At 37.0% G+C, this 25,036-nt stretch overlaps 1 protein-coding gene across 12 annotated transcripts in view; it reads left to right on the top strand.

Annotated features, from left to right (window-relative positions):
- Positions 1 to 25,036, top strand: part of LOC125254758 — a 188,974-nt gene that overhangs the window by 131,023 nt on the left and 32,915 nt on the right. For all 12 annotated transcript variants that reach the window (XM_048169551.1, XM_048169561.1, XM_048169552.1 and 9 more), the window contains 12 exons: positions 2,588 to 2,761; positions 2,960 to 3,130; positions 3,818 to 3,991; positions 4,132 to 4,296; positions 4,487 to 4,660; positions 7,279 to 7,449; positions 13,482 to 13,655; positions 14,295 to 14,465; positions 17,589 to 17,762; positions 17,970 to 18,140; positions 19,378 to 19,551; positions 21,666 to 21,830. In XM_048169551.1, the coding sequence (XP_048025508.1) occupies positions 2,588 to 2,761; positions 2,960 to 3,130; positions 3,818 to 3,991; positions 4,132 to 4,296; positions 4,487 to 4,660; positions 7,279 to 7,449; positions 13,482 to 13,655; positions 14,295 to 14,465; positions 17,589 to 17,762; positions 17,970 to 18,140; positions 19,378 to 19,551; positions 21,666 to 21,830 (2,058 nt within the window). The remainder of the gene's footprint in view (positions 1 to 2,587; positions 2,762 to 2,959; positions 3,131 to 3,817; positions 3,992 to 4,131; positions 4,297 to 4,486; positions 4,661 to 7,278; positions 7,450 to 13,481; positions 13,656 to 14,294; positions 14,466 to 17,588; positions 17,763 to 17,969; positions 18,141 to 19,377; positions 19,552 to 21,665; positions 21,831 to 25,036) is intronic.

Below are 25,036 nucleotides of genomic sequence, written 5' to 3' on the forward strand. Positions count from 1 at the left end.
TCTCCGTCCATTAGGTCTTAGTGACAGCAGCCTTTAAAACATACTGTCTACTATTGGGTGTCTGTATTATAAATGATAATCAAACAACAAAAGAAAAGCTTTAATAATTAATCTATATTTAATTTATACAGTTATGACTATGCACAGTTATTTTATATTTGATTATTCAATTTCTGTGATATTTTTACTTACTACTATTAGGCCTACCTGAAAATAACATATAGTATTGTTATATATCTTTACCGTGGTATCAACTTTGGTATCGAGTATTGTGCACTTTTGTTGGTATCGGTATAGACTACTAGATTTTTGGTATAGTGACATCCCTTTTTGTTACTAAAAAAATTTAAGTATTATAAAGTAAAAGTACTATAGTATGTTTTAATAAAGTTAAAAAAATTAAAAAGCTATAAAAGGCTAAACTATTCCATGTTTGACTCATATTTAAATTATTAAAGGTGCCCTAGAACTTTTTTTTAAAAGATGTAATATAAGTCTAAGGTGTCCCCTGAATGTGTCTGTGAAGTTTCAGCTCAAAATACCCCATAGATTTTTTTTAATTCATTTTTTTAACTGCCTATTTTGGGGCATAATTAGAAATGAGCCGATTCAGGGTGTGTGGCCCTTTAATTCTCGTGCTCCACGCCCCAAGAGCTCACGCTTGCCTTACACAACATAAAAAAAGTTCACACAGCTAATATAACCCTCAAAATGGATCTTTACAAAGTGCTCGTCATGCAGCATGTCTAATCACGTAAGTACAGTGTTTATTTTAATGTTTACATTGATTCTGAATGAGTTTGAGGCTGTGCTCCGTGGCTAAGAGCTATTGCTCCACTGTTGGAGAGATTTATAAAGAATGAAGTTGTGTTTATGAATTATACAGACTGCAAGTGTTTAAAAATGAAAATGGTGACGGCTCTTGTCTCTGTGAATACAGTAAGAAACGATGGTAACTTTAACCACATTTAACAGTACATTAGCAACATGCTAACGAAACATTTAGAAAGACAATTTACAAATATCACTAAAAATATCATGTTATCATGGATTATGTCAGTTATTATTGCTCCATCTGCCTTTTTTTTGCTATTGTCCTTGCTTGCTTACCTAGTCTGATGATTCACCTGTGCAGATCCAGACGTTCTGCCCTTGTCTAATGCCTTTCATAATGTTGGGATCATGGGCTGGCATATACAAATATTGGGGTCGTACATATTAATGATCCCGACTGTTACGTAACAGTTGGTGTTATGTTGAGATTCGCCTGTTCTTTGGAGGTCTTTTAAACAAATGAGATTTACATAAGAAGGAGGAAACAATGGTGTTTGAGACTCACTGTATGTCTTTTCCATGTACTGAACTCTTGTTATTTAACTATGCCGAGGTAAATTCAATTTTTGAATCTAGGGCACCTTTAAAAGAGTTTCCTTTCTATTGTCTATCTGGTCAAGGTTTATAGGGATTTTAAGAAGTAATTAGTAATAAGTTACTTATTGAGTAATTAAATTACTTTTCAGACAGAGTAATTAGAAAAGTATTTTAAATACAACATAGATGATGTAATTACTTCTTTTAAGTAACTTACCCAACACTGACAGTGCATTAACTAATGTTAACAAATACAACTCTTGATTTTAATAATGTATTAGTAAATGTTAAAATTGACATGAAAAAAGATTAATAAATGCTGTAGAAATGCAGTTCATTATTAGTTGAGATTAGCAGTTTTTTAAACTTATTTTACAAGTATAATAAGCGCAAAAAAGGACTGATTTAGTTGAGTATTGTGCATTTTTTCCCCTTACTACTATTTTTTTTATTGGTTGTTTAATATTTTTAATGGAACTGGAATCAGAATCAGAATCGTTAGGCAGAACTGGAAAATGTCTTACGATTCCAAACCCTAGTGATAATGTTCTTTGATCATTTAAATGTTCTTGCTCACTTTCTGTGTGTACTTTATTCGCTGTTTGAATAACTGTGGAGCTGTGTTATAATTAGAAACATACTTTTTTAATGAAATAATTAAATACAAATTTAGTCGTATTCAAAATATTTAATGACATGACTACCATATCTGGTAATTGCTTAAAAAGATGGATTTATGATGTGCGTCAGCCCAGAGGCTGCTGACCTTGTTAGCCCTGGCTCGCACAGGCCCCAAAGTAGAAAAGCTGCTATTGATAACAGACACTAGTACAAGCAATGGAGTACAACATTACAGGTGGTAGATTAGAACAAAGATACTATCAATTTCACAGGTGAATCATAAGGATTTTTATTTATTTATTTTTGGTAAGTAAAGGGTTTCCAAGTATGATAATGCCAGGTTTATCCATGTTCAGTTTCAGAAAGTTGGAGTTGAGCCATATATTTACTTCATTCATACAGGCAGATTTTTTTTTTAAATGGATAGAGAAGGTTTACTGATAATATACATTTAGATGTCATCTGTGTAGAAATGATAGTTAAAACCATGTTGATGTAGAAACTGACCCAGGGGTAGTATGTCGATGATGAAAAATAATGGATCGAGAACTGATCCCTGATGCAGCTAAATGTTACATTTTCATTCGTGTTCTAGACTTTCAGACTGCAGTATCACTGAAGAAGGTTATAAAGCTCTGGCTTCAGCTCTGAGATCAAACCCTTCACACCTGATAGAGCTGGATCTCACAGGAAATGATCCTGGACAATCAGGAGTGAAGGAGCTCAATGATTTACTACAGGATCAGAAGTGTAAACTCAAGACACTGAGGTGAGATGTGATGGAATAATACAACAAAAATGACAAGCAGCCAAATTATTTATAGAATTACTCATTAATACAATCTATTGCAAAGAAGATTGAACATAAAGCATTTGACACTGTTTTCAATTGTGAATCAGATGCTATTTTTTAATAAAGGTTTAGTTAAGAATTTATTTGAATCCTGCTTTATCTTCCCATCTGCAGGTTTTTGAGTCCTGCTGCAGATGAAGCCTGTCAGTTTGTGAACAGAGTTCTGGGTGAGAATCTGTTACTCCTGAGAGAGCTGAATCTGAGTGAACATAAACTAGGACCCTCAGGATTGAAGAAACTTGCTGCTGTACTGCCGGATAAACACTGTAAACTCAACACACTGATGTAAGTTTTATTATCATTACAATAAATTTTTTTCTTATAATAGTGAACTTGCTCCTTATTGTGTTATGTATATTTTGTAATGTCATCACTAAGGATAAGCCTGAAGCAGGATGCCATGTTCGGAAAGGAAATGCTGTGTACTAAGGAGCCCCTAAAGGGAAATTTATATGAGTTGGCAGGAAAAATATAGTTCAGTGCTTTCTCTCGCAATTATATAGTTGGGTAATTATACTGTATATATTTTTCAGGCATCAGGGAGCCTCTGTTATTATGCATGGTATTGAAATCGCCTTTAAATGCGCGCTCGTGTTTGATTTTCACTTTCAAGATTCACAATCACACATACTGTATAGTAGGGAGCGGCAGTACTGGCCACACATTTTACAAGATTGGATATTTGTCAGTAGTGCTCAGGATCTACAAATACTTCACCATCGTCCTATCAGCCATCTCTCCTTACTCTCTTTATGTGGCAAGTGAAATCTGATGTACTGTAATGTAACAGGCTACTGCTAGCAAGCGGCTAACCATATGTCCCTTTAGGGGCCCCGTAGAATGCATTTTTTTAAGCTTCTGTGCCTTTTCAAATACGGATTAAGGCTTCGGGCACACCCCTAGTCATCACCGTCACCAGTAGTTGTCAACTCTTGGTAAATGTCTGGATAACTATGTTTTCTGTTTTTTTAGTCTGAGTAACAGCGATATCACAGATGAAGATTGTCGTGTTCTGACTGAAGCTTTAAATTCAAACCCATCAAATCTGACAGAACTGAATCTGAGTGGGACTAAACTCAGAGACTCAGGATTGAAGATCTTCTCTGCGCTGTTCAAGAATGAACAGTGTCAACTGGAAAAGCTGAAGTAAGCTATTTAAAAAATATCTGTTATAATGCAAATCTCATATTTGTGGATAAAAGTAGTGATTACTAAATAAATATACTAGCCTTTATAATTGTATGCATCTATACACCATTTTTATTTTTTGCTTTGTTATTCAACAGGTTATACTGCAGCAGTATTACAGCAGAAGGTTGTTCTGTTCTGGCGTCAGCATTTTGTTTAAACCTGAAAGAGCTGGAACTGCATGAGAATAAACTAGGAAACTCTGGAGTAACAGAAATCTCCACTCTACTGGGAAATTCACAGTGTACACTAAAGATACTCAGGTTTGAATTTGGTTAGGGTCAGAAATCTTATGTCAGTGATTGAATAAATCAAATATAATAAAATAATAAAATATTGACAGACACAAGGCTTTTTAAATACTGAAAATCATAATCCTGTAAAAGAAATCTAATTTTATTGAATTAGTTAATCGTTACACTTAATTTAATTGTTTTTCATTTTTTTCTCTAGACTTTCAGACTGCAGTATCACAGAAGAAGGTTATAAAGCTCTGGCTTCAGCTCTGAGATCAAACCCTTCACACCTGATAGAGCTGGATCTCACAGGAAATGATCCTGGACAATCAGGAGTGAAGGAGCTCAATGATTTACTACAGGATCAGAAGTGTCAACTCAAGACACTGAGGTGAGATGTGATGGGGGGAAAAAAGAAAAAAAATGTATGGATTATGGCTGCACCCTAGTAGTTTATGAGAAGAGGCTTAGTTGACCAAATTTTTATTAGTAAGTGGCAAAAAAACTCTACATGATATTATTATATTTTTAGTGATATTTGTAAATTGTCTTTTTAAAAGTTTTATTAGCATATTGCTAATGTACTGTTAAATGTGGTTAAAGTTACCATTGTTTATTACTGTATTCACGGAAACCAGAGCCATGTTGTAATTTTCATTTTTAAACACTTGCAGTCTGTATAATTCATAAATGCATCTTCATTCCTTATAAATCTCTCCAACAGTGTAGCATTAGTCCCGTTAACACAGCATAGGCTACTATCAAACTCATTCAGAATCAAATGTAAACATCCACAAAATACTTACATGATCTGATATGCTGCATCATGAACACTTTGTAAAGATCCATTTTGAGAGTTATATTAGATGTGTGAACTTATTCTATTGTTTATGCAATGTTTATTGGGAGAGCGAGCTTGGGGGCTGGGAGTGCGAGCATTTAAAGGTCCAAAACAGGCAGTTAAAACATGTTATAATAAAATCTATGGGGTATTTTGAGTTGAAACTTCAGACACATTCTGGGGACACCTTAGACTTATATTACATCTTGTGAAATAGTGATCTAGGGCAGTGGTTCTCAAACCTGTCCTGGGGACCCCCCACCACTGCACATTTTTTATGTCTCCTTCATAAGACACACCCAATTCAACTCTTGCAGTCTCTACTAATTAGCTGATGACTTAATTCAGGTGTGTTCGATGAGGGAGACCTTAAACAAATAAAATAAGCCCCTTTACAGTTTTGAATGATGTATTAATCTTACCTGTATCACCAAAAATTGAGTATTTTAAACTCAATTTTTTATTTTAAACTCAACTTCCCTAGAGTTAAACAGTTGAGTTTTACCGTTTTCGAATCCATTCAGCTGATCTCTGGGTCTGGCGGTACAACTTTTAGCTGCAGCTTAGCATAAATCATTGAATCTGATTAGACCAAATTTGCTGCTGTACCATGGAAGCAGCAGGCGCAAAGATATTATGCAGCCCCAGTCTCTTCAGCCACAATTTCTTGCCTTTCACTTTCCAAAAGCTCATCTTCAATGTATTCCATTTCAAACAGATATGGTTCAGGATCTGCACCAAAAGTAAATATCTTCTGAATCATCTCTTACAAATATTTCCATGGTTGCATGAAACGCTCCCTGTGCAAGTTATATCTGCGTTATATCATTGCGCCTGCTGCACTCATGGTACGGCAGCAAAGTTCCTTGATTATTACGCAGGAATGAGAGTAGTTCCTAGCCATATCGCCAACTTTTCATTTTCCGTTCGCCTCAGTACACAAAGTAACTACAGAAGAGTAGTTTTAAATAGGAAAAGTATCAAAACTCTTTGGTCATTTTTGAGCGAGATGCTAATGGTCTAATCAGATTCAATGATCTATGCTAAGCTGCAGCTAAAAGTGGTACCACCAGACCGGGAGATCAGCTGAATGGATTCGAAAATGGTAAAACTCAACTGTTTAACTCTAGAGTTGGAAAATTAGCTTCCTTGTTTGTTTTTTTTTCAAAAATAGTGGCATGTTCCTTTTAAAGGATAAGTTCACTTTCAAATAAAATACAAAATTAAAAATAAAATAAATACATAAAATTCAAATAAAACCCCCATGTCATCCAATATGTTCATGTCTTTCTTTCTTCAGTCGAAAAGAAATTAAGGTTTTCGATGAAATCATTCCAGGATTATTCTCCTTATAGTGGACTTCAGTGGCCTCCAAATGGTTGAATGGCCTTCAAAATTACAGTTTCAGTGCAGCTTCAAAGGGCTTTAAACAATACCAGACGAGGAATAAGGGTCTTATCTAGGGCCGAACACAGCGTCAATTCCATTTTTTCCGTAAGCAGAATAGGGAAAGGCATAGGACATACAGCGTAAGTAAATAATAACCACTTGGAAGGCGATCATTTGTTATAAAGCATATACATTTACATTTTTTTTTTTTTTTCCGAAAATGACCGATTGTTTCGCTAGATAAGACCCTTATTCTTCTACTAAGACCTTCAACCATCTGGAGGCCATTAAAGTCCACTATAAGGAGAATAATCCTGGAACGTTTTCATCAAAAACCTTAATTTATTTTTGACTGAAAAGAGAAAGACATGAACATCTTAGATGACATGGGAGTGAGTAAATTATCAGGAAAATTTTATTTGAAAGTGAACTAATCCTTTAAGGCAGTCTCCTTGCTGTTTTTTCACTACACATTCATAATCATTACTTTTGCCAGTTTACGTTTTGACAAGTTTTATGTTTTTGTGTGGCTATGTATTATAGGCTGTTAAAGGCTTATTATTATGCGTTATATGGTTTATTTATTATTAATCAACTATTTGCTTGAATTAAAGACTACTAGTAATCTAGAAAAATCATTAGTCAAGTGCATTCCTGGTGCAGATGAATTATTATTATAAATACTTTAAAGTAAATTCAAGACAATCAGATGCTATTTTCATGAAATCAAGGTTAGTTTTGAACTGAACTGAATCCTGTTTCATCTTCCCTTTCTGCAGGTTTTTGGGTCCTGCTGCAGATGAAGCCTGTCAGTTTGTGAGAGGAATTGTGGGTAAAAACCCATTACTCCTGAGAGAGCTGAATCTGAGTGGACATAAACTAGGAGACACACGAGTGAATCAGATCTCTGCTCTACTGCAGGATAAACACTGTAAACTCAACACACTGATGTGAGTATTGTACATGGTTTAATAACTTACAAAGTATTTTTAAAACATTTAAATATATATATATATATTTTTTAGGTAATTATTCTTTAAAAATGTTTGGTCTAAGATTATTGGAACCATCAGATAGATTTATCATTAATCATTAATGTAGTTGTTGTATTATGGCAGAAATAAACTGAAGAATGTTTCCTGTCTTTGTTTCCTTCTCTTCAGGTTGAATAATAACAGTATTACAGCAGAAGGTTGTGCTGCTCTGACTTCAGCATTTGATTCAAACCCTTCAAACCTTATAGAGCTGGATCTGAGTGGAAATAAACTAGGAAACTCAGGAATGGAGAAGATCTGCCCTCTGATGAAAAATACACAATGCAGACTGGAGAAACTGACGTGTGTATTTATATCATTGCACATTTGTTTCAATATACATTTATAATATTCATCTGCTTTAATGAAATGATGAAAATGAAGGCTGTAATTTGACTATTTTCACCTCAGTTTTACTGTGACAGCCTAATATTCTGCTATTATATATCAGCCTAACATCTCCTTTTGTGTTTGACTGAAGAAATTAATTTTGAAACAAGATGTGGTTGAATAAAAAATAAATTATTTTGGACATTTCATTCAATTAATTTATTATCAAGATTTTGGTTAATGTATATACAGTATTTACAGTATAGATCCTTTTAGAGAAAAGCACACAAGATTAGCATTTTTGTTAGTCAGAATTATTTGTCATGCTCAGTACTTGTATGATAAATGCTCTCTCAATTAAGAATCCATAATGTTTTTTTTCTTTTTTTCTGTAGACTTTCAGACTGCAGAATCACAGAAGAAGGTTATAAAGCTCTGGCTTCAACTCTGAGATCAAACCCTTCAAACCTGATAGAGCTGGATCTCACAGGAAATGATCCTGGACAATCAGGAGTGAAGGAGCTCAATGATTTACTACAGGATGTGCACTATAGACTGAAAACCATCAGGTGAAAAAATTGTAATTTTACTTTAACTTTCTGCAACCATAATGCAATGTTACACCAGTAATCAGTTAAGAAACCATGTCATCATTTGATTCATTGTTTAATTAATCACATCACAAAGTATGGAAGGTTAAGATTGTCTGGAACATTGTATTAGATTGTCTTAAGAAGTACGTCCCACATGAAGTCTCACATGAAATCATTCTCGTGGTAATTTGATGTCATATGCTGATCGGTCTGCGCAGCACCATTGCATCACCAACAAGCCTATCAACAAACTCACGCCTTCATAAGTTACTCATTAATCAAACAACAAAAGAGAAAAAAGTCTCACATAATTTTCAATTTTAAAAAAATACACTATTCACAATGCATGTATATAGTACAACAACAGAAACCGAAACCTCTAAAACCTCTAAAATGTGTAGAATCCATTATAAAATTCTTGCAGTCTGTATTTCACACAACATGAAGTGAAATGTCTTGGGCTCCTCTGAAATCGCTGTTGTTACAGTGATTTCCTGAAATCTTTACACAAGTCACTATTCTCTCTGCCATCTTGAGTGAAATTGGCCGGGTTTTCTCTGCTTTATAGCTCTGTTTTGGACTGACACTTTGAATGAATTCACTAATGGCTCTTTCCACTGAGCGGTACGGTACAGTACAGTTCAGTACGGTACACAAATCTTGCCGTTTCCATTGTCTGAAGTTGTGAATGGTACCCTATTTCTGTACCATACCACTTTTTTGGGATCCTTTCATTGGGGTACCAAGCACAACAGTACCAATAGTACCGGTACCAAAAGGGTGGAGCTGCAGAACATTGATTGGTTGACAGAGAATCGTCACTTGCGCATGCTACAAGGTGAATGACAACACAATACCTTTGCAACACAATGTGTATTTTTTGGCTGTTTTTTTCCTTTGCAGCCTTCAAAACTGTTGTATGTCCTCCATTGTTGTTTACTGTCACTTTCTTCTTCATGTGGGAATGACGTAGATTGTTACTGTTGGCAGTGGAAACACAAGCCGGATGAGAGTCTGTCGTCCCGAATCGCACCGCTCGGTGGAAATTAACCTTTAGTTGATTCTTGGACTAAAAAATCTCCAGAAATTTAATGGTTGAAAATTATCTGATTGTAAACAAAGGAGCAGAAACAAAACAATGTGTCTTCTTCAAGAATATGCTTCTTATTGCTTTAACAAGCTTATCTAATCTAAATTCTCTTCTACTTCCTTTAGGTTTCTGAAAAGTCCTGCTGCACAGGAAGCGTGTGAGTATCTCACTAAAGTTCTGGGTATAAGTCCATTATTACTGACAGAACTGGATCTGAGTGAAGATAAATAAGGAGATCTGGATGGAGAGAAGCTCTCTGCTCTTTTGATGGACTCTCATTGCAAAGTGGAGAAAATCAAGTAAACATGATTTTATATATTCTAACTGTTTTTTTTTTTTGGTTTTTTTTTCATTTTAAATGAGTGTCAATCACGTGTGAGCAGATTTGAAGAGTTGTTGGTCTAATGTGCGTTGACTGATGTGCTGAATTATAAATAATGCTGTTTCTGTGTTCAGGCTGAATAATTGTGATCTGACAGAGAAAAGCTGTTCAGTTCTAGCTACTGTTCTCTCCTCCAAAACCATCCTGAAAGAGCTGAACCTGAACAACAGCCGTCTGCTGGACTCAGGAGTCAAACAGATCTGTGAGGGACTGAAGAATCCTGTGTGTCAGCTGAAGATACTCAAGTGAGTACAGTTCACCATCAGCTACATTCAACATCACAGCAATCACAGGAATATGGCAAACTGGATATCTGTTCCCTCTTTTGTCAAAAAATAAAAAAATAAAAAATGGAAATGCCTGTATTCAACTTTGAGATTTGATTTAAAAGTGCCCTAGAACGTTCTTTCACAAGATGTAATATAAGTCTAAGGTGTCCCCTGAATGTGTCTGTGAAGTTTCAGCTCAAAATACCCCATAGATTTTTTTAATTAATTTTTTTTAACTGCCTATTTTGGGGCATCATTAACTATGCACCGATTCAGGGGCTGCGGCCCCTTTAAATCTCGTGCTCCCTGCCCACCGAGCTCTCGACTGCCTTAAACATTGCATAAAAAAAGTTCACACAGCTAATACAACCCTTAAATGTATCTTTACAAGATGTTCGTCATGCATGCTGCATGCATACTTCGGATCATGTAAGTATAGTATTTATTTGGATGTTTACATTTGATTCTGAATGAGTTTGATAGTGCTCTGTGGCTAAAGCTAACATTACACACTGTTGGAGAGATTTATAAAGAATGAAGTTGTGTTTATGAATTATACAGACTGCAAGTGTTTAATAATGAAAATAACGACGGCTCTTGTCTCCGTGAATACAGTAAGAAACAATGGTAACTTTAACCACATTTAACAGTACATTAGCAACATGTTAACGAAACATTTAGAAAGACAATTTACAAATATCACTAAAAATATCATGATATCATGGATCATGTCAGTTATTATTGCTCCATCTGCCATTTTTCACTGTTGTTCTTGCTTGCTTACCTAGTCTGATGATTCAGCTGTGCACAGATCCAGACATTAATACTGGCTTGTCTAATGCCTTGAACATGAGCTGGCATATGCAAATATTGCAGGCGTACATATTAATGATCCCGACTGTTACGTAACAGTCGGTGTTATGTTGAGATTCGCCTGTTTTCCCGGGGTCTTTTAAACAAATGAGATTTACATAAGAAGGAGGAAGCAATAAAGTTTGAAACTCAATGTATGTCTTTTCCATTTACTGAACTCTTGTTATTCAACTATGCCAAGGTAAATTCAATTTTTGATTCTAGGGCACCTTTAATTTACTAATATTTGTATTTATAAATATAAATATAAAATCTGCCAGATGTACAAATATCAGTGTTATTTGCTGGATTCAATTAACAATGCATTATTATTGTCCACAGAAAGGTGGTAAACAGAGGTTTATGTAAAAGAGATGCTTGTGTACCTTTTCAAGTAAGGCCTAAAGAAATAGTTGACAACTGTCTTGCACATTTCCATGTTGTGCTCATTAAAGGCTCAGACATTTCCTTACAGTGCACTTATGTTACAGTGACTCTTTTTTACTGTTTTTTTATTGATGTCAAACAACAAATAATGTTTTGACTTTATCAAGATTCATCACCACCTTTCTCCTCGCTAGTGACAGCCCTGCCGTCTGGTGAATTATTTCCATATGTTTACAAGCCACTGCTTGCTCAAATCAGTTTGGACTGAATTAAAATAAAATAACGATTTAGTCAAATTAAACATTTTTAATTTTATTTTATTTAACGTTTCAGTGCACTGTTCTGTACTTTTTGTACACCATTGTTTACCATATGTAATGTTTTTCATTTCATTTTTCACTGTGGGTCCTCCTCAAAGGTCTACTGGGAGAACACGAAAGGCTTGGTTCATGTTGGCATCATGTAAACATGAAAATTAACATGAATCCATGTCTGTGTATTAGCCTGAACCTAATCTAGGATGAAGTTACTGTTAGCGGCTAGTTTTTGCATGTAGAAATAAAACATAGACCAAATAAAATCGCAGCGTTTTCCCAAAAGCAAAAACCCAAAAGTCTAAGTTGATCATATAAACATTTGCTTCCAATGGTCTCAACGACCGACTTGGCTGATGGTGCTTTGGGGGAAACAGCTCTAAACAGTGCACTTAACAACAACAACATTCCAAACATAGGACCGTTTACTGAAAAAATACCAGCTAATGTTAACATTACTTCCCTGCTTTGACAATAAAATTACACTATAAGCAGTGACGCTAAAATAGTTTTCAAAATGCGCATTCAAAAGCTCTGGGTAAATAACATGCTTTACTGCTGCGTAAAAACAGCATTTTCCAAAGATTAAAACATTTCTTCATCATGATATTCTTACAGCATTCAAAATGCAAATAAATGTGATTTTCTTGCAAGTTGCTCCATTAAGTTTGCTCCAGTCGTTTTCGAGTGTCCACCATGTTGAATGGATTAACGTTGGTTACAGCAACTACATGATGTGGATGATGTCACTTTACGTCACTCAGTGAACTTAAATTATAATTTAAATAGGAGTTTACTCAAAAATGTTGAGCCACACAAAAATAAAACTAAATTCCTTGTTAATAAAATGTAATTGTTTTAAGTTGCATTAACTATGTAGCAGACTTTAATTGCAGTCTTTTCAATCTTTATAAGTTAGTAGTACTGTTTGGGTTTACAGTGCATGAAAAATATCACATGGAAAGTACTGAGACCCAGTATTTGAAAACAGAAATATGTAACAGCTCACTGTTAGTAGTCAATTTGTTGAATGATGGAAAAGATATTCTATACATGTAGTTAGTTTATAAGGCAAATTCAAGTATCCAGATCACTGTGTGTGGATCTGTAGAACTCTGCTGCGTGTAAAACAGTGATTCTGTTGCTACTATAAGGCATAGAATCATTGCAGGATTTTAGCATCTGATTTATTTGTTTAGGGCTGTAACATCATATATTTTGGTCAACTTCACATGGTAGTCTTTTTCCTACAATTAATCATTATGTATCTTCATTATTGATGTTGTTCAATTATTATTTTCAGGCTCAGTGAGTGTGATCTAACAGAGGAAAGCTGTTCAGCTCTGGCTTCAGTTCTCAGTTCAGAATCCAGCAGCCTGAAGGATCTTGATCTGAGCAATAATCAGAATCTAGAGTGTTCAGGAGTGAAGCTGCTCTCGGATGGACTGAAAGAAAACTGTAAACTGGAGAGACTCATGTGAGTATAACACTGGGGCTTTAGTTTTTTTTTACGAATTTAGTCATCATTTTTTGACTAAAGTTTGCATTTAATTTGTGCAAATAAAATATAGAGTAACATGCTTTTTTGATGTAACTTTGAGAGTTAGTTTTGATTGTAAAAAGTAATACATTATTTTATTAATTGCATGAAAAAGTAATCTGACTTATAAGTAAACTTTAATTTCTGGAATTTCTTTAATTAATCACGTTACATTTTCATTCCTATTATAGACTTTCAGACTGCAGTATCACTGAAGAAGGTTATAAAGCTCTGGCTTCAGCTCTGAGATCAAACCCTTCACACCTGATAGAGCTGGATCTCACAGGAAATGATCCTGGACAATCAGGAGTGAAGGAGCTCAATGATTTACTACAGGATCAGAAGTGTCAACTCAAGACACTGAGGTGAGATGTGATAAAGTAATACAGAATAAATGACATACAGGTGAATCAAAAGAAATGTATGCCTCTTTTCCACCATCTAGCCAAACAGTTCTCCTCGCTTAATTGAATGTGGTTTCATTTTCCATTGTGGTGCTGAGTGTAATACAAATTCATCAGTCATTTCCTTGGTAACAGAAGAGTTTACAGATGGCATTAGATGTAAATAGTGATCACGTTATGGAGGATGGAGGATTTTAATTTGATTATTTACTTCACTCAAATAGCGTGCTTGGCCAGCTACAGAGAAACTGGTAGCCAGATGACATACAAGTGTCCAATCCTGAGTGCCGACATCACTGCCCGCATTCCACCAGCATGGTTCAGAACAGTTAGCTAATCGTGCTGAGAATTCTGACCCGAGAACAGTTTGTAATTGTGCCGTGCCAAACCAGGATCAAGTGAAACTATTACTGGAACTGTTTATTACTGTTCTTACAACAGTTTAGACCAAAAGTGGAAAAGTGGCAGTAAATTTATTAATGCAGTAAACTGCGTAATCTTTTGCTGTCAGAGTTAACAAGGATTAACATTAGACTATTAATAAAAAATGACTATGGTTTAAGAACTGAATTAATTCCTGCTTCATCTTCCCTTCTGCAGGTTTTTGGGTCCTGCTGCAGATGAAGCCTGTTGGTATGTGAGAGGAATTGTGGGTAAAAACCCGTTACTCCTGAGAGAGCTGAATCTGAGTGGACATGAACTAGGAGACACACGAGTGAATCAGATCGCTGCTCTACTGCAGGATAGACACTGTACAGTCAACACACTGATGTGAGTATTTTACATTGTTTTATACTGTACAACGTATCTTTAAAACAAAGTACTATTTGATATTGCATTTTCAAAATATTGTAATTGTAGTAGGGCTGTCCCCCCGACTACGGATTTACATCCTATATTCGACTGAGAGTCGAATCATATATGTTGGAACATGAAGTAAGGCCTATACCCGCGGCTGCAGACTGCAGATAGATATGCATTTCATATGTTGGTGAATCAAATTAAATTGGCTAAATTGCCTGTGCGAGCAAGCTTTAACTATTCTACAGCGCAACATCAATGCACCAAAAAAACAAAAATTAAAAATAATTTAATAAAAAACTTAATTGTTTAATCAAATATTAATTTACAGAATTCAATTAGAACAGAATAATTATAAATAAAAAACAGAACAGAATAATAAATAAAAAATGAAATAGTCATAATCAAGTCAAAACTGCAAAATGCCTGAAGTGCAGGGGAACATATATTCAAAACACAAGCCACAAATAGTTAAATTAGATAATCCAGTGATCAATAAATAAATTAAATTAAATTAATTATTAAAATAACGAAAGTATAGCCAGAATTGTCAACTTTGTCTTTTTAACTGCAGAGACAATATAGGCCTCTTGTTTATAAACGCTAAACTGGAGTGGCAGTCTTTTTAGCTAAACATTCACAGCATTCAAAAATCAAATTACAACCGACTTAAATTTTTTTAAATCACTTGTACCCTACCTAATCAGAAAAAAAATCCAGTCTTTCACGCTATCTGCCTGTGTCCATTTGAGTCTTTTCAAATAGCGCGCTATAGTCAGCCGGCAGAAGCGCACCACAGTGTTTGTTGAACGGTAGGACATGAGCTGTTGGCACAACTTGCATCATACGTTTTACTATTTCAAAGTGCATCCAATTCTACACTTTAGATTTTCTTATGTAAAATCAGATATTGAGCGCCCCCATATCTCGTTTCATATCACCTCTGTGAAGATTCGACTGTGAGATTGGTAGTCGAATCAGGCTCCTCCTATCGAAGATTCGAATTGTCGACTATTCAGGGTCACCCTACATTGTAGATTAATCTAAGATTAACTGAGTTATCATATAGAAGAGTGGCTGCTTGCATAAAGTGCTTAGACTAGCCTTACAAATTCAACTGGTCTCATGGAAACGTTGGGAAACCTGTGGGAATGTTTTCATGAGTCGCAAAAATACGCACACACACACACACACACACACACACACACACACACACACACACACACACACACACACAGACACACACACACACACACACACACACATATAGATATATAATAGTCTTTGAGCTCTTTTATCATGACTCGCCTTTCACAGGATTCATACCCAAGGCTTCCTCACCCTAAGTAAAACTCCGTATCAGATGAGCTACTGAGCAAGCTTGTTATGTCGGCTCCGAAACATATGGAGCTGGTTAAGCGATGCAACGTCCAAAATATATTTGTTTATGAATTGTGCAAAAAGTTTTATGAAGTCATAAAATAATATTGTGCAAGGAGACGTGAAAACGAGTCTTTATTAATCCATAATCTGACCCTGTAACCGTAACCGTGTATGAAAACGATTAAAAGCGCTTGCCGTTTTACTGCCTCTAGTGTTCATTTCTGTTGGAAACTGCAGTGATATGTACGCATTGGTACGTATTCTGATGACTCGTGAAAACGTTCCCACAGGTATGTCTTTCCTATGAGACCAGGTTGTATAAAAACCAATGTCATAAATGTACCATATTCACATTTATCTGTTCCGGCAAAAAAAAAAAAAAATTAACACGCTTTTAGCGCCACTCAGTGGACATTTCACTCCGAAAACTGTACGTATTGGTATGTATTTTGTGACTCACGAAACCGTTCGCACAGGTACATTTTTCTAGTGAGATTGAGGTTGGTTTTATTACAAGTGAATTAAACCGAGTTGGTCTGCAGAACAACTGTCGGACCAGCTCTTACCCAATCATTTTATACAGTTTTCCTATAGCTCTCCGCCCATGGGATAAATTCATCTTATATATTTTCAAACTCTGCACCAGTATTGGTTATTATTTCTTCCCATTGTTGGCTGTGAATCCAGTCTGTTTTGAAAAGTGGAACAAGAGACCCCAACCTATTTACATTAGAGGCCCCCGCTCATCATATAAATATTTCTTAATGGCAGAACGAGAAGCACAGCTTAGGCATAGTTACCATATATCTAATGGCAGAGAGAGGCTCCAACATACGCATGCAAATTCCATTCTTTCACCGGCCTCTTACACAGACATAGCCAGATACATGATTAGGAGAATAAAAATTACCATATTATACTTAAATCTTTATATTCTGATTAAAGGTGCTAAAGAGGATATTTTCGTCGACTGAGAAACCAAAGACTGTTAGTGAGTTTTTGAAATGAGCGCATGCGTAAGAACAGCCCCCCTCCTTCACAGCTCATTTCGAGGGAACGCCTCACAAAACTCGTGCACTCGTATTGGAACATGAGTGTTTACCACCGGCATTCACTGTGTCGTGTTAGTGGATTCATTATGTCGGACTCACCGCAGGTAACTCGTAATCTGCAGTTGTTACTCCTGTCTCCTGACAAAAACATTGCATGCGGCGCCTGTAGAGTGTGGAAAGTTACTGGAGCGCGCAGCCGCGCTCATCTCTCACAAGGAACGTCATGGCAGTGATTGATAAGCCGATGATCGCGTTAACGATTGGCTGATGTTTTTAAGGCTCTACCTCGTGCACAGATGATGTATATTAATATTATTACTTTCAGTGCACCTAATAAATAGTCTTTTATCAGTTAGTAAAGACAGTTTCAAGTAATATTGCAAAAATGTATAAAACAAAACATTCTTTAGCACCTTTAATAAAAATCTTCCACATGATATGCTTTAGATGTTATCATGGATTGTTTACTTAATTGGTTAAGATGTTTTTACTTACATTTTTGTTAGTTTTGCTGTGTTATATATGCATATTCTGTCAGAAATAAGGCCTACTCTTTTTAACTTTGAAAGCCCTTCTGTTACTGTAGATGTGTTGCTGTAGTTGTGGCAGAAATTAACTGAAGAGACCTTACCGTCTTTATTTTTTTCCTTCTCTTCAGGCTGAATAATAACAGTATTACAGCAGAAGGTTGTGCTGCTCTGACTTCAGCATTTAATTCAAACCCTTCAAACCTCATAGAGCTGGATCTGAGTGGAAATAAACTAGGAAACTCTGGAATAATGAAGATCTGCCATCTGTTGGAAAATACACAATGCAGATTAGAGAAACTGAAGTGTGTTATTCATCTTCATTTCTGAATGATAATATATAAAATGCCTGTTTGATTAGATTAACTGAAAAAAGTTTCAGTTAACCATTTTAATTTCAGTTTGAAAATATTTTATGGAACATTTATAAATTCAAATGAAGCTGATGTTGTCATTAAGGCACTGGTTGCAGTATGTAACGTGTATGTTTTTGTATGTATGTATATGTATAGACTTTCAGACTGCAGTATCAGTGAAGAAGGATTTAAAACTTTGACTTCATCTCTGAGATCAAACTCAAACCTGATAGAGCTGGATCTCACAGGAAATGATCCTGGACGATCAGGAATAAAGGAGCTCATTGATTTACTGCGGCTTGAATGCTGTAAATTAAAAAACATCAGGTGAGAAAAGCCTTTGATTTTTCAAAATAAGCCACAGACATTGAGTCAGAGGTGTGCAGCTAGATGTGACGAAATGGACCAATGCAGAATTAGAATGGCATGAAAAGGAATTTATTGAATTGCAACTCAGCAAAATGTAACTATTTACTATAATTATGACTTTAACACATTATACACATTGCTGTATTTTATTGCTTTATTGCAGTTTTTCTAAAACTTTTCTACCACTTTGGAGGTGGGGAAGGGTTCTGAGCCCCACCTGTCCCAAATCGCCAAAATGATAATAAACTAGGCTTTAAGTTTAACTGTTAAAATATATTAACATTTATTTTATTAATATCACATTTAAAAACATAACATTAAATAACAGAATTAAAAACGTTCAAATGCAATTATCACTTTACATCATAATTTATAATATGTAATTTAATATATATAAATTATAAATTAAATATTATTCTAGCTGATTTTTTTACCCGACCATTATTTTAGAACTTTTTTTTTTAGAACAATTGATTAATTCATTAATTTCTCCCGAAATTCATGTAAGAAAATGGCCGGGAGAAATAGTAAACTTTATAGTTACTTACACTATGTGTATCTGATATGAATAAAACACGTCGGCAGATTATATTTGATTTGATTGTTATTGCTGTTTCCATCGGTTTTTCCTCCTAAAGACATCGGTTTGTACTTTACACATTTTAAATGTGTTGTTTTACTAGTAGGCCTACTTGTGTATATTTAAATGTCTGAAACCTAAAATAAACATTATGTTGTTGAAAACACTGCATAGATTTTTTTTTGGGGGGTTTTTTTAAACACTGCATAGTTGTGATAAATGATAGCGCTGCTGAGCGCGTCCGTCTCTGGCTCAGCGGCAGCCAAAGCGTGAAAGCACAGTTTGAATCTGCCAGTTAAGTGACGTCACTGAACGTTCTCCCATGTGTGAGACCATATCGTTTAAAAGTTTAATAGAGATGGGCACAAAAATGACCAAATTTCTTCTCGTTTGTCGCACCCCACTTGTCATGTCTCTATTCACCACCAGTGGGGGGCGCCCCACACTTTGAGAAACGCTACTTTATTGGATCCATAAGGATGGGAGCTGCAATACATACAGGCATACAATTCTGACATTGTTTTTTTAAAATCTTTTATTCTATCTAAATTTGCTTTTTTATTTTTCATCCTTTTTTCCTTTTCTTTCCATTTATCTAATCTAAATTTCCTGTAGGTTTCTGAAAAGTCCTGCTGCACAGGAAGCGTGTGAGTATCTCACTAAAGTTCTGGGTAAAAGTCCATTATTACTGACAGAACTGGATCTGAGTGAAGATAAATTAGGAGATCTGGATGGAGAGAAGCTCTCTGCTCTTTTGATGGACTCTCATTGCAAAGTGGAGAAAATCAAGTGAGTCAATGTGATTTATACATGATGAGGCCTATTTTAACGATCTAAGCGCATGGTCTAAAGTGCACGATGCAGGTACATTTAGGGCGTGTCCGAATCTACTTTTGCTAGTTTAAGGACGGGAAAAATGGTCTGTGTGCCCGGCACATTGTCTATAAAGGTTTTCCATATTCTCTTAATGAGTCATGGCTGTGTTTTGGGCGTAATGTGCAATAAACCAACCAGAGTCTTATCTCCTATTCCTTTTAAAACCAGTTGTGCTCGCACCATAGGGGATTTGCTATTTACAAGGCAGGATTTTCAAGCGGAATGACTGAACGCTTCTATAGTGAGGAAACGGATCTGCTCGTGCGCGAGGTTAAAAGGTCATGAAACCCCCCTGTTTTAGCCTGGTTGTTCACACCTCTGAGCTGCTAAAACTCTGTTAAAATGGGCGTGTAAAGCTCTGGAAAAGTGGGAGTGTAGAGGGGGAGAAGAGGGGAGAGAACAACCAATGAAGCACAGACATACAACACACTCGTACAGAATAATGAATATTAATATATGAGCACAGAGAATATGACAACAAACTCCCAAGCACAAGGGAGAAATGCAAAAGAATATTTAATAGGGCTAATAATAGGCTACTTTGATTACGTTTACGAGCAATGCAGTCTCAATTGCTAATTTGTTTATTGAATAATCGTGCTGTCGTGTTCAGATGCTACACCACTGTATCAGTGTCCAGTTTGCACATATAATTCATTTGAAGAAGACTTGATGAAATATGTGTGCATAACTACACCGTGCTGGTTAATGTTTGGTGCAGGAGAATGTGTGAAATAAAAACTTTAAACACTGAAACTTTATTCTGTATGAGCTATGTGCCACGTGGCTAGTGTTATTAAACTCACCACGGAGCTCCGCGCTGAAACTATTAGTCCTATTAGTATTAGTCCTATAGCCCTATTAATTAATAAACTACTAATTAATAGGGCTATTATTAGCCCTATTAATTAGCTGCACTTTTGTGACATTTGAATTCTCCGCTGTAATGCAATCTCATGCGAACATATTTTCCATTTGTGCTGGAAGATTACAGCAAAACAATCCACATGCACACAAACCTCTGCTCTGGTCGCGTCGCAGGAAAACACATTGTGTTGTAGCACTGAGGAAACGAACACCAACGATATGTCTCTGAATGACAAGAGACCGAGGCGAGAGAAGTGATACTTCCTCATGCATAATACCGCAATTATAATCTATGCATACTACAGTGCAGTGATTGGATTAAATGAGCTTTATGTCATGAATATATATGTCGAGAATCGCTTGAAACGGTCTACATCAGCATGTTCAACCATGCCCATACTTGGGCCGAAAGTACACGATGACGTCAGATTTTGTGACGTTGCTCCGACTCAGCTTTTCAAACCGTAAGACAGAAATCACTCTGAAAAATGCAAAAATAACAATTTTTCACTTATCAATAACATAATGAGTACCTTTAGTGTTTTCAATCATGTGCAGCCTATACATATCTGTTCACAGCTCAAAAAAAGTGTTTTGGGGTTTCATGACCCATTAAAGTGCATGAGCAGACTACGGGAAAAGCCAGATTCCACCAAATCATTTTTATCTTTATGCACACAATAATAATCTTGTACATTGTAATCCTTTTATTTTTAATATTTGGCATGTTTGTTTGCTGCTGCGCTTCCCTGTGTGTGTAATAAAGCAGAATGTGCGCACATTGTGCACCTGCATATAGCCGCATTTTACTAATGCGCTCTTTAAATTACAAAAACAATATTGCAGCATTGACTTTAGACCAGGTTTCAGTTGGTCAATGGTGCATTAGTTTATGTCAGTTGCCTCGAAATAGTAACGCATTTGTTATTTAAACAGCATGGCTCAGGACATGAAAATGATAACTGTTTCGGGCTGAAACTAGCAAAAAACACCTGCTTTGCGCCTGGCGCCGCATTGAGTCTGGTGTATGATAGGGCCCCATAACTTCTACTTATTAATGATGAAAATCTTTCAGTCATGTGAAGCAGGTATGAAGAGATGTTAAACTGGTGTGTGTTTAATGTGTACTGAATAATAAAAAATGGTGCTTCTGTGTTTAGGCTGAATAATTGTGAGCGGACACAGAAAAGCTGTTCAGTTCTAGCTACTGTTCTCTCCTCCAAAACCATCCTGAAAGAGCTGAACCTGAACAACAGCCGTCTGCTGGACTCAGGAGTCAAACAGATCTGTGAGGGACTGAAGGAATCAACACTGAAGATACTCAGGTGAGTACAGTTCACCATCAGATACACTCAACAACACAGCAATCACAGGGATATTATATATTTACTGAAGCTTCTTGCTCCTTGAAGTGCATTAAAATGTAAGAATACTAATTTTGTGGTTATACTAATTATACTAATTTTGTATTTTTTTAACACACAGTTTAGGGTCCAATTCAACTCATGTCGTTCCACACCCAACCTTCATTCATCTTCGGAACACAAATTAAGATATTTTTGATGAAATCCAAGAGTTTCTGTACCACACATAGGGAGCAACGTCATTGCTTTGTTAAAATTGCTAATGTGACTACAGTGGTTCAACCTTAATGTTATGAAGTGATGAGAAACTTTTTGTGAGAAAAAACAAAAGAAAAATAACAAATTACTGTATTTAACATTTTGAACTGTTGTCATACACAGTTGATGTAATGAACACATTGCAGGCTTCCATATTTATGCCAGAATGCCGGCTTAGTATTGGCAGATGTTTTTTTTTTTTTTTTTTTTTTTTGCCGTCTGCAGACTCAGTTCACAAACCCTTGGATGTCTTAAAAAAATATCTTAATTTGTGTTCTGAAGATGAATGAAGGTCTTACAGGTTTGGTGTGAAATGAGGGTGAGTAATTAATGACAGAAATTTGATTTTTGGGTGAACTAACCTTTTACAAATTAACTATGATTTTTGCCTCAATAAACTCCTAATTACTGCTTATTAATAGTTAGTAGTTGTAGTAGCAATTATGTTTAGGTATGGGTATGATTTTGGGATGTAGAAGGAGATCATGCAGAATAATGCAATCTAAAATGAAAACAAAGGATTTTTGTTACCAGTAAGAAAATTGACACAATTGGGGAAAAAACTAAAGTGTAACAAGTTCAAGTTCGTAGGGAAGGAAGAGGACAGGGTCGACTTTGACTGCTGACTGAGTTTTTATTTCAATAACAAGATGTCCAAACAAAAGTCTGTGCAACGCACAATAAACAATCCACATCCACAGACGGGCTTCACTCCAGTAGTGCTCTCCAGCTCAGTCCCAGTGTTTCTCAGTCAGCAGTCCCTCTCTCTCTCACACACTCCTGCTTCTCCTGGTGTTTTATCCTGTCTCCGTGCCAATTACTGGAATTAGAAACAGGTGTTCGTGATTTACAATTAACCCACTCACTTACCAAGCGTCTCCCGACTCTCTCTCCTGCTGCAGACTTCACTGAACCACGCCCTCCCTGCCACATACCCCCACCGCCCGACTCAGGCCGGGGAGCCATCCCCCTCGGGCTCGCCCAGTTACTGCTGGATTCTTCTATTACCCCCATTTCAAGCATCGCTCCTAATTCTTCCTGAACTACTTTTTTCTTGTGTTCAGGTAAGCGATACGGCCGGCTGCGAACCACCACGCCCGGCTCTGTCTCGATATGGTGCTGAATGAGATTTGTACGACCAGGTAGGGGAGAAAACACGTCAGCAAACTCTGCCTGTAATTTGGTTAAATCAATGAGCTGGGAGGGCGAGAGATGATCTCCCCCTGGGGCCAGTGCGAGAGATTCTTTTTTTATATTCGCCTCTGGCCCAAGATCATCCTCTCCGCTAATCACCGTCGCCAGCATCACTGATTCTCCCTCATTCCATTTTTTAAGGAGATTGAGGTGGTAAATTTGACGTGCTCCCCTCCTATCTGAGCGTATTACCTCATAATCGAGCTCTCCAACTTGCCGTGTGACCTCAAATGGTCCTTGCCACTTTGCAAGTAATTTTGAACTTGACGTTGGGAGCAATACAAGCACTTTATCTCCCGGTGCAAATTTACGCAAATTGGTCCCTCTGTTATACAGCCGGCTCTGTTTGTCCTGGGCCTGTAACAAATTCTCCATAGAGAGCCACCCCAAAGTGTGGAGTTTTGTTCTCAGGTCCAGCACATACTGAATTTCGTTTTTTGATTGAGACGGTCCGTCCTCCCAAGCCTCTCTTATGACGTCTAACACCCCTCTAGGCTGACGACCATAGAGAAGCTCGAAGGGGGAAAACCCCGTGGAGGCTTGCGGGACCTCTCGCACAGCGAACAACAGAGGTTCCAACCATTTATCCCAATTTTTGGCATCTTCCTGTACGAATTTACGAATCATTGTTTTAAGCGTGCAATTAAAACGTTTGACCAGCCCGTCCGTTTGTGGGTGAAAGACGCTGGTACGAATCGATTTAATGCCCAATAATTCATAAAGTTCGCGTAACGTCCGTGACATAAACGCCGTGCCCTGATCAGTGAGGATTTCCTTGGGAATCCCCACTCGGGAGATTAAAGAAAACAGTGCGTCAGCAACACTCTTAGCGGAAATGTTGCGGAGAGCCACTGCTTCGGGATATCGTGTTGCATAATCCACAATGACTAATGCAAAACGATGTCCTCGTGCTGATCGCTCTAATGGCCCGATGAGGTCCATGCCAATTCTCTCGAAGGGGACCTGCATTAATGGGAGGGGGCGCAAAGGCGCTTTTGGGGTGGCCGGTGGGTTTACCAACTGACATTCACGACAAGCCGCGCACCACCTGCGCACATTCTCGTGAATGCCCGGCCAAAAAAATCGGGTCATGAGGCGATTTAGTGTCGTCACCTGTCCTAAATGACCAGCCATTGGATTAGAATGAGCCGCTTGAAAAAGCATTTCCCTGCGGCTCCTAGGAACTAACAACTGGGTTGTATCTTCTTTTGTCTGAGCGTCTTGGGTCACTCGATACAACCTATTTTTTATAATTGCAAAATATGGATAAGTAAGCGGTTGTCCAGGATGGAGAGGCTGACCGTCAATGGTGGTGACCTGTTCAAACGCACGTTTCAGCGTCTCATCCTGAGACTGCTCCAAGGGAAAATCATCGCGCTCCGAGAGAATAAGTCTCTCGATTTCGCTCTGTTCCCCTGAGGCAGTACCCAGTGGTCCCGGTTCAGTCTCTCCCGCCTGCACACTCGCGTTCCTCTCCAGTGCATTTTTTCCCCAAGAGGCATCCGTACATAAAGCCCCCAATAATTCAGTAAACGCTGGCCAATTGGTTCCCAAAATTAACGGATGCCGGAGGTGCGGGTTAACTGCCACCTCAACACTATGCTTTTGACCCCTGAATTGAATAATAACTGGCACCATAGGATATTCCACCACATCCCCGTGCACACACCGCACCCTAACCATGCGGCTTGTATCCAATGCCCCGGACGAAATCA

The sequence above is a fragment of the Megalobrama amblycephala genome, linkage group LG19 (assembly GCF_018812025.1).
Source record: "Megalobrama amblycephala isolate DHTTF-2021 linkage group LG19, ASM1881202v1, whole genome shotgun sequence".
NCBI classification, from domain to species: domain Eukaryota; kingdom Metazoa; phylum Chordata; class Actinopteri; order Cypriniformes; family Xenocyprididae; genus Megalobrama; species Megalobrama amblycephala.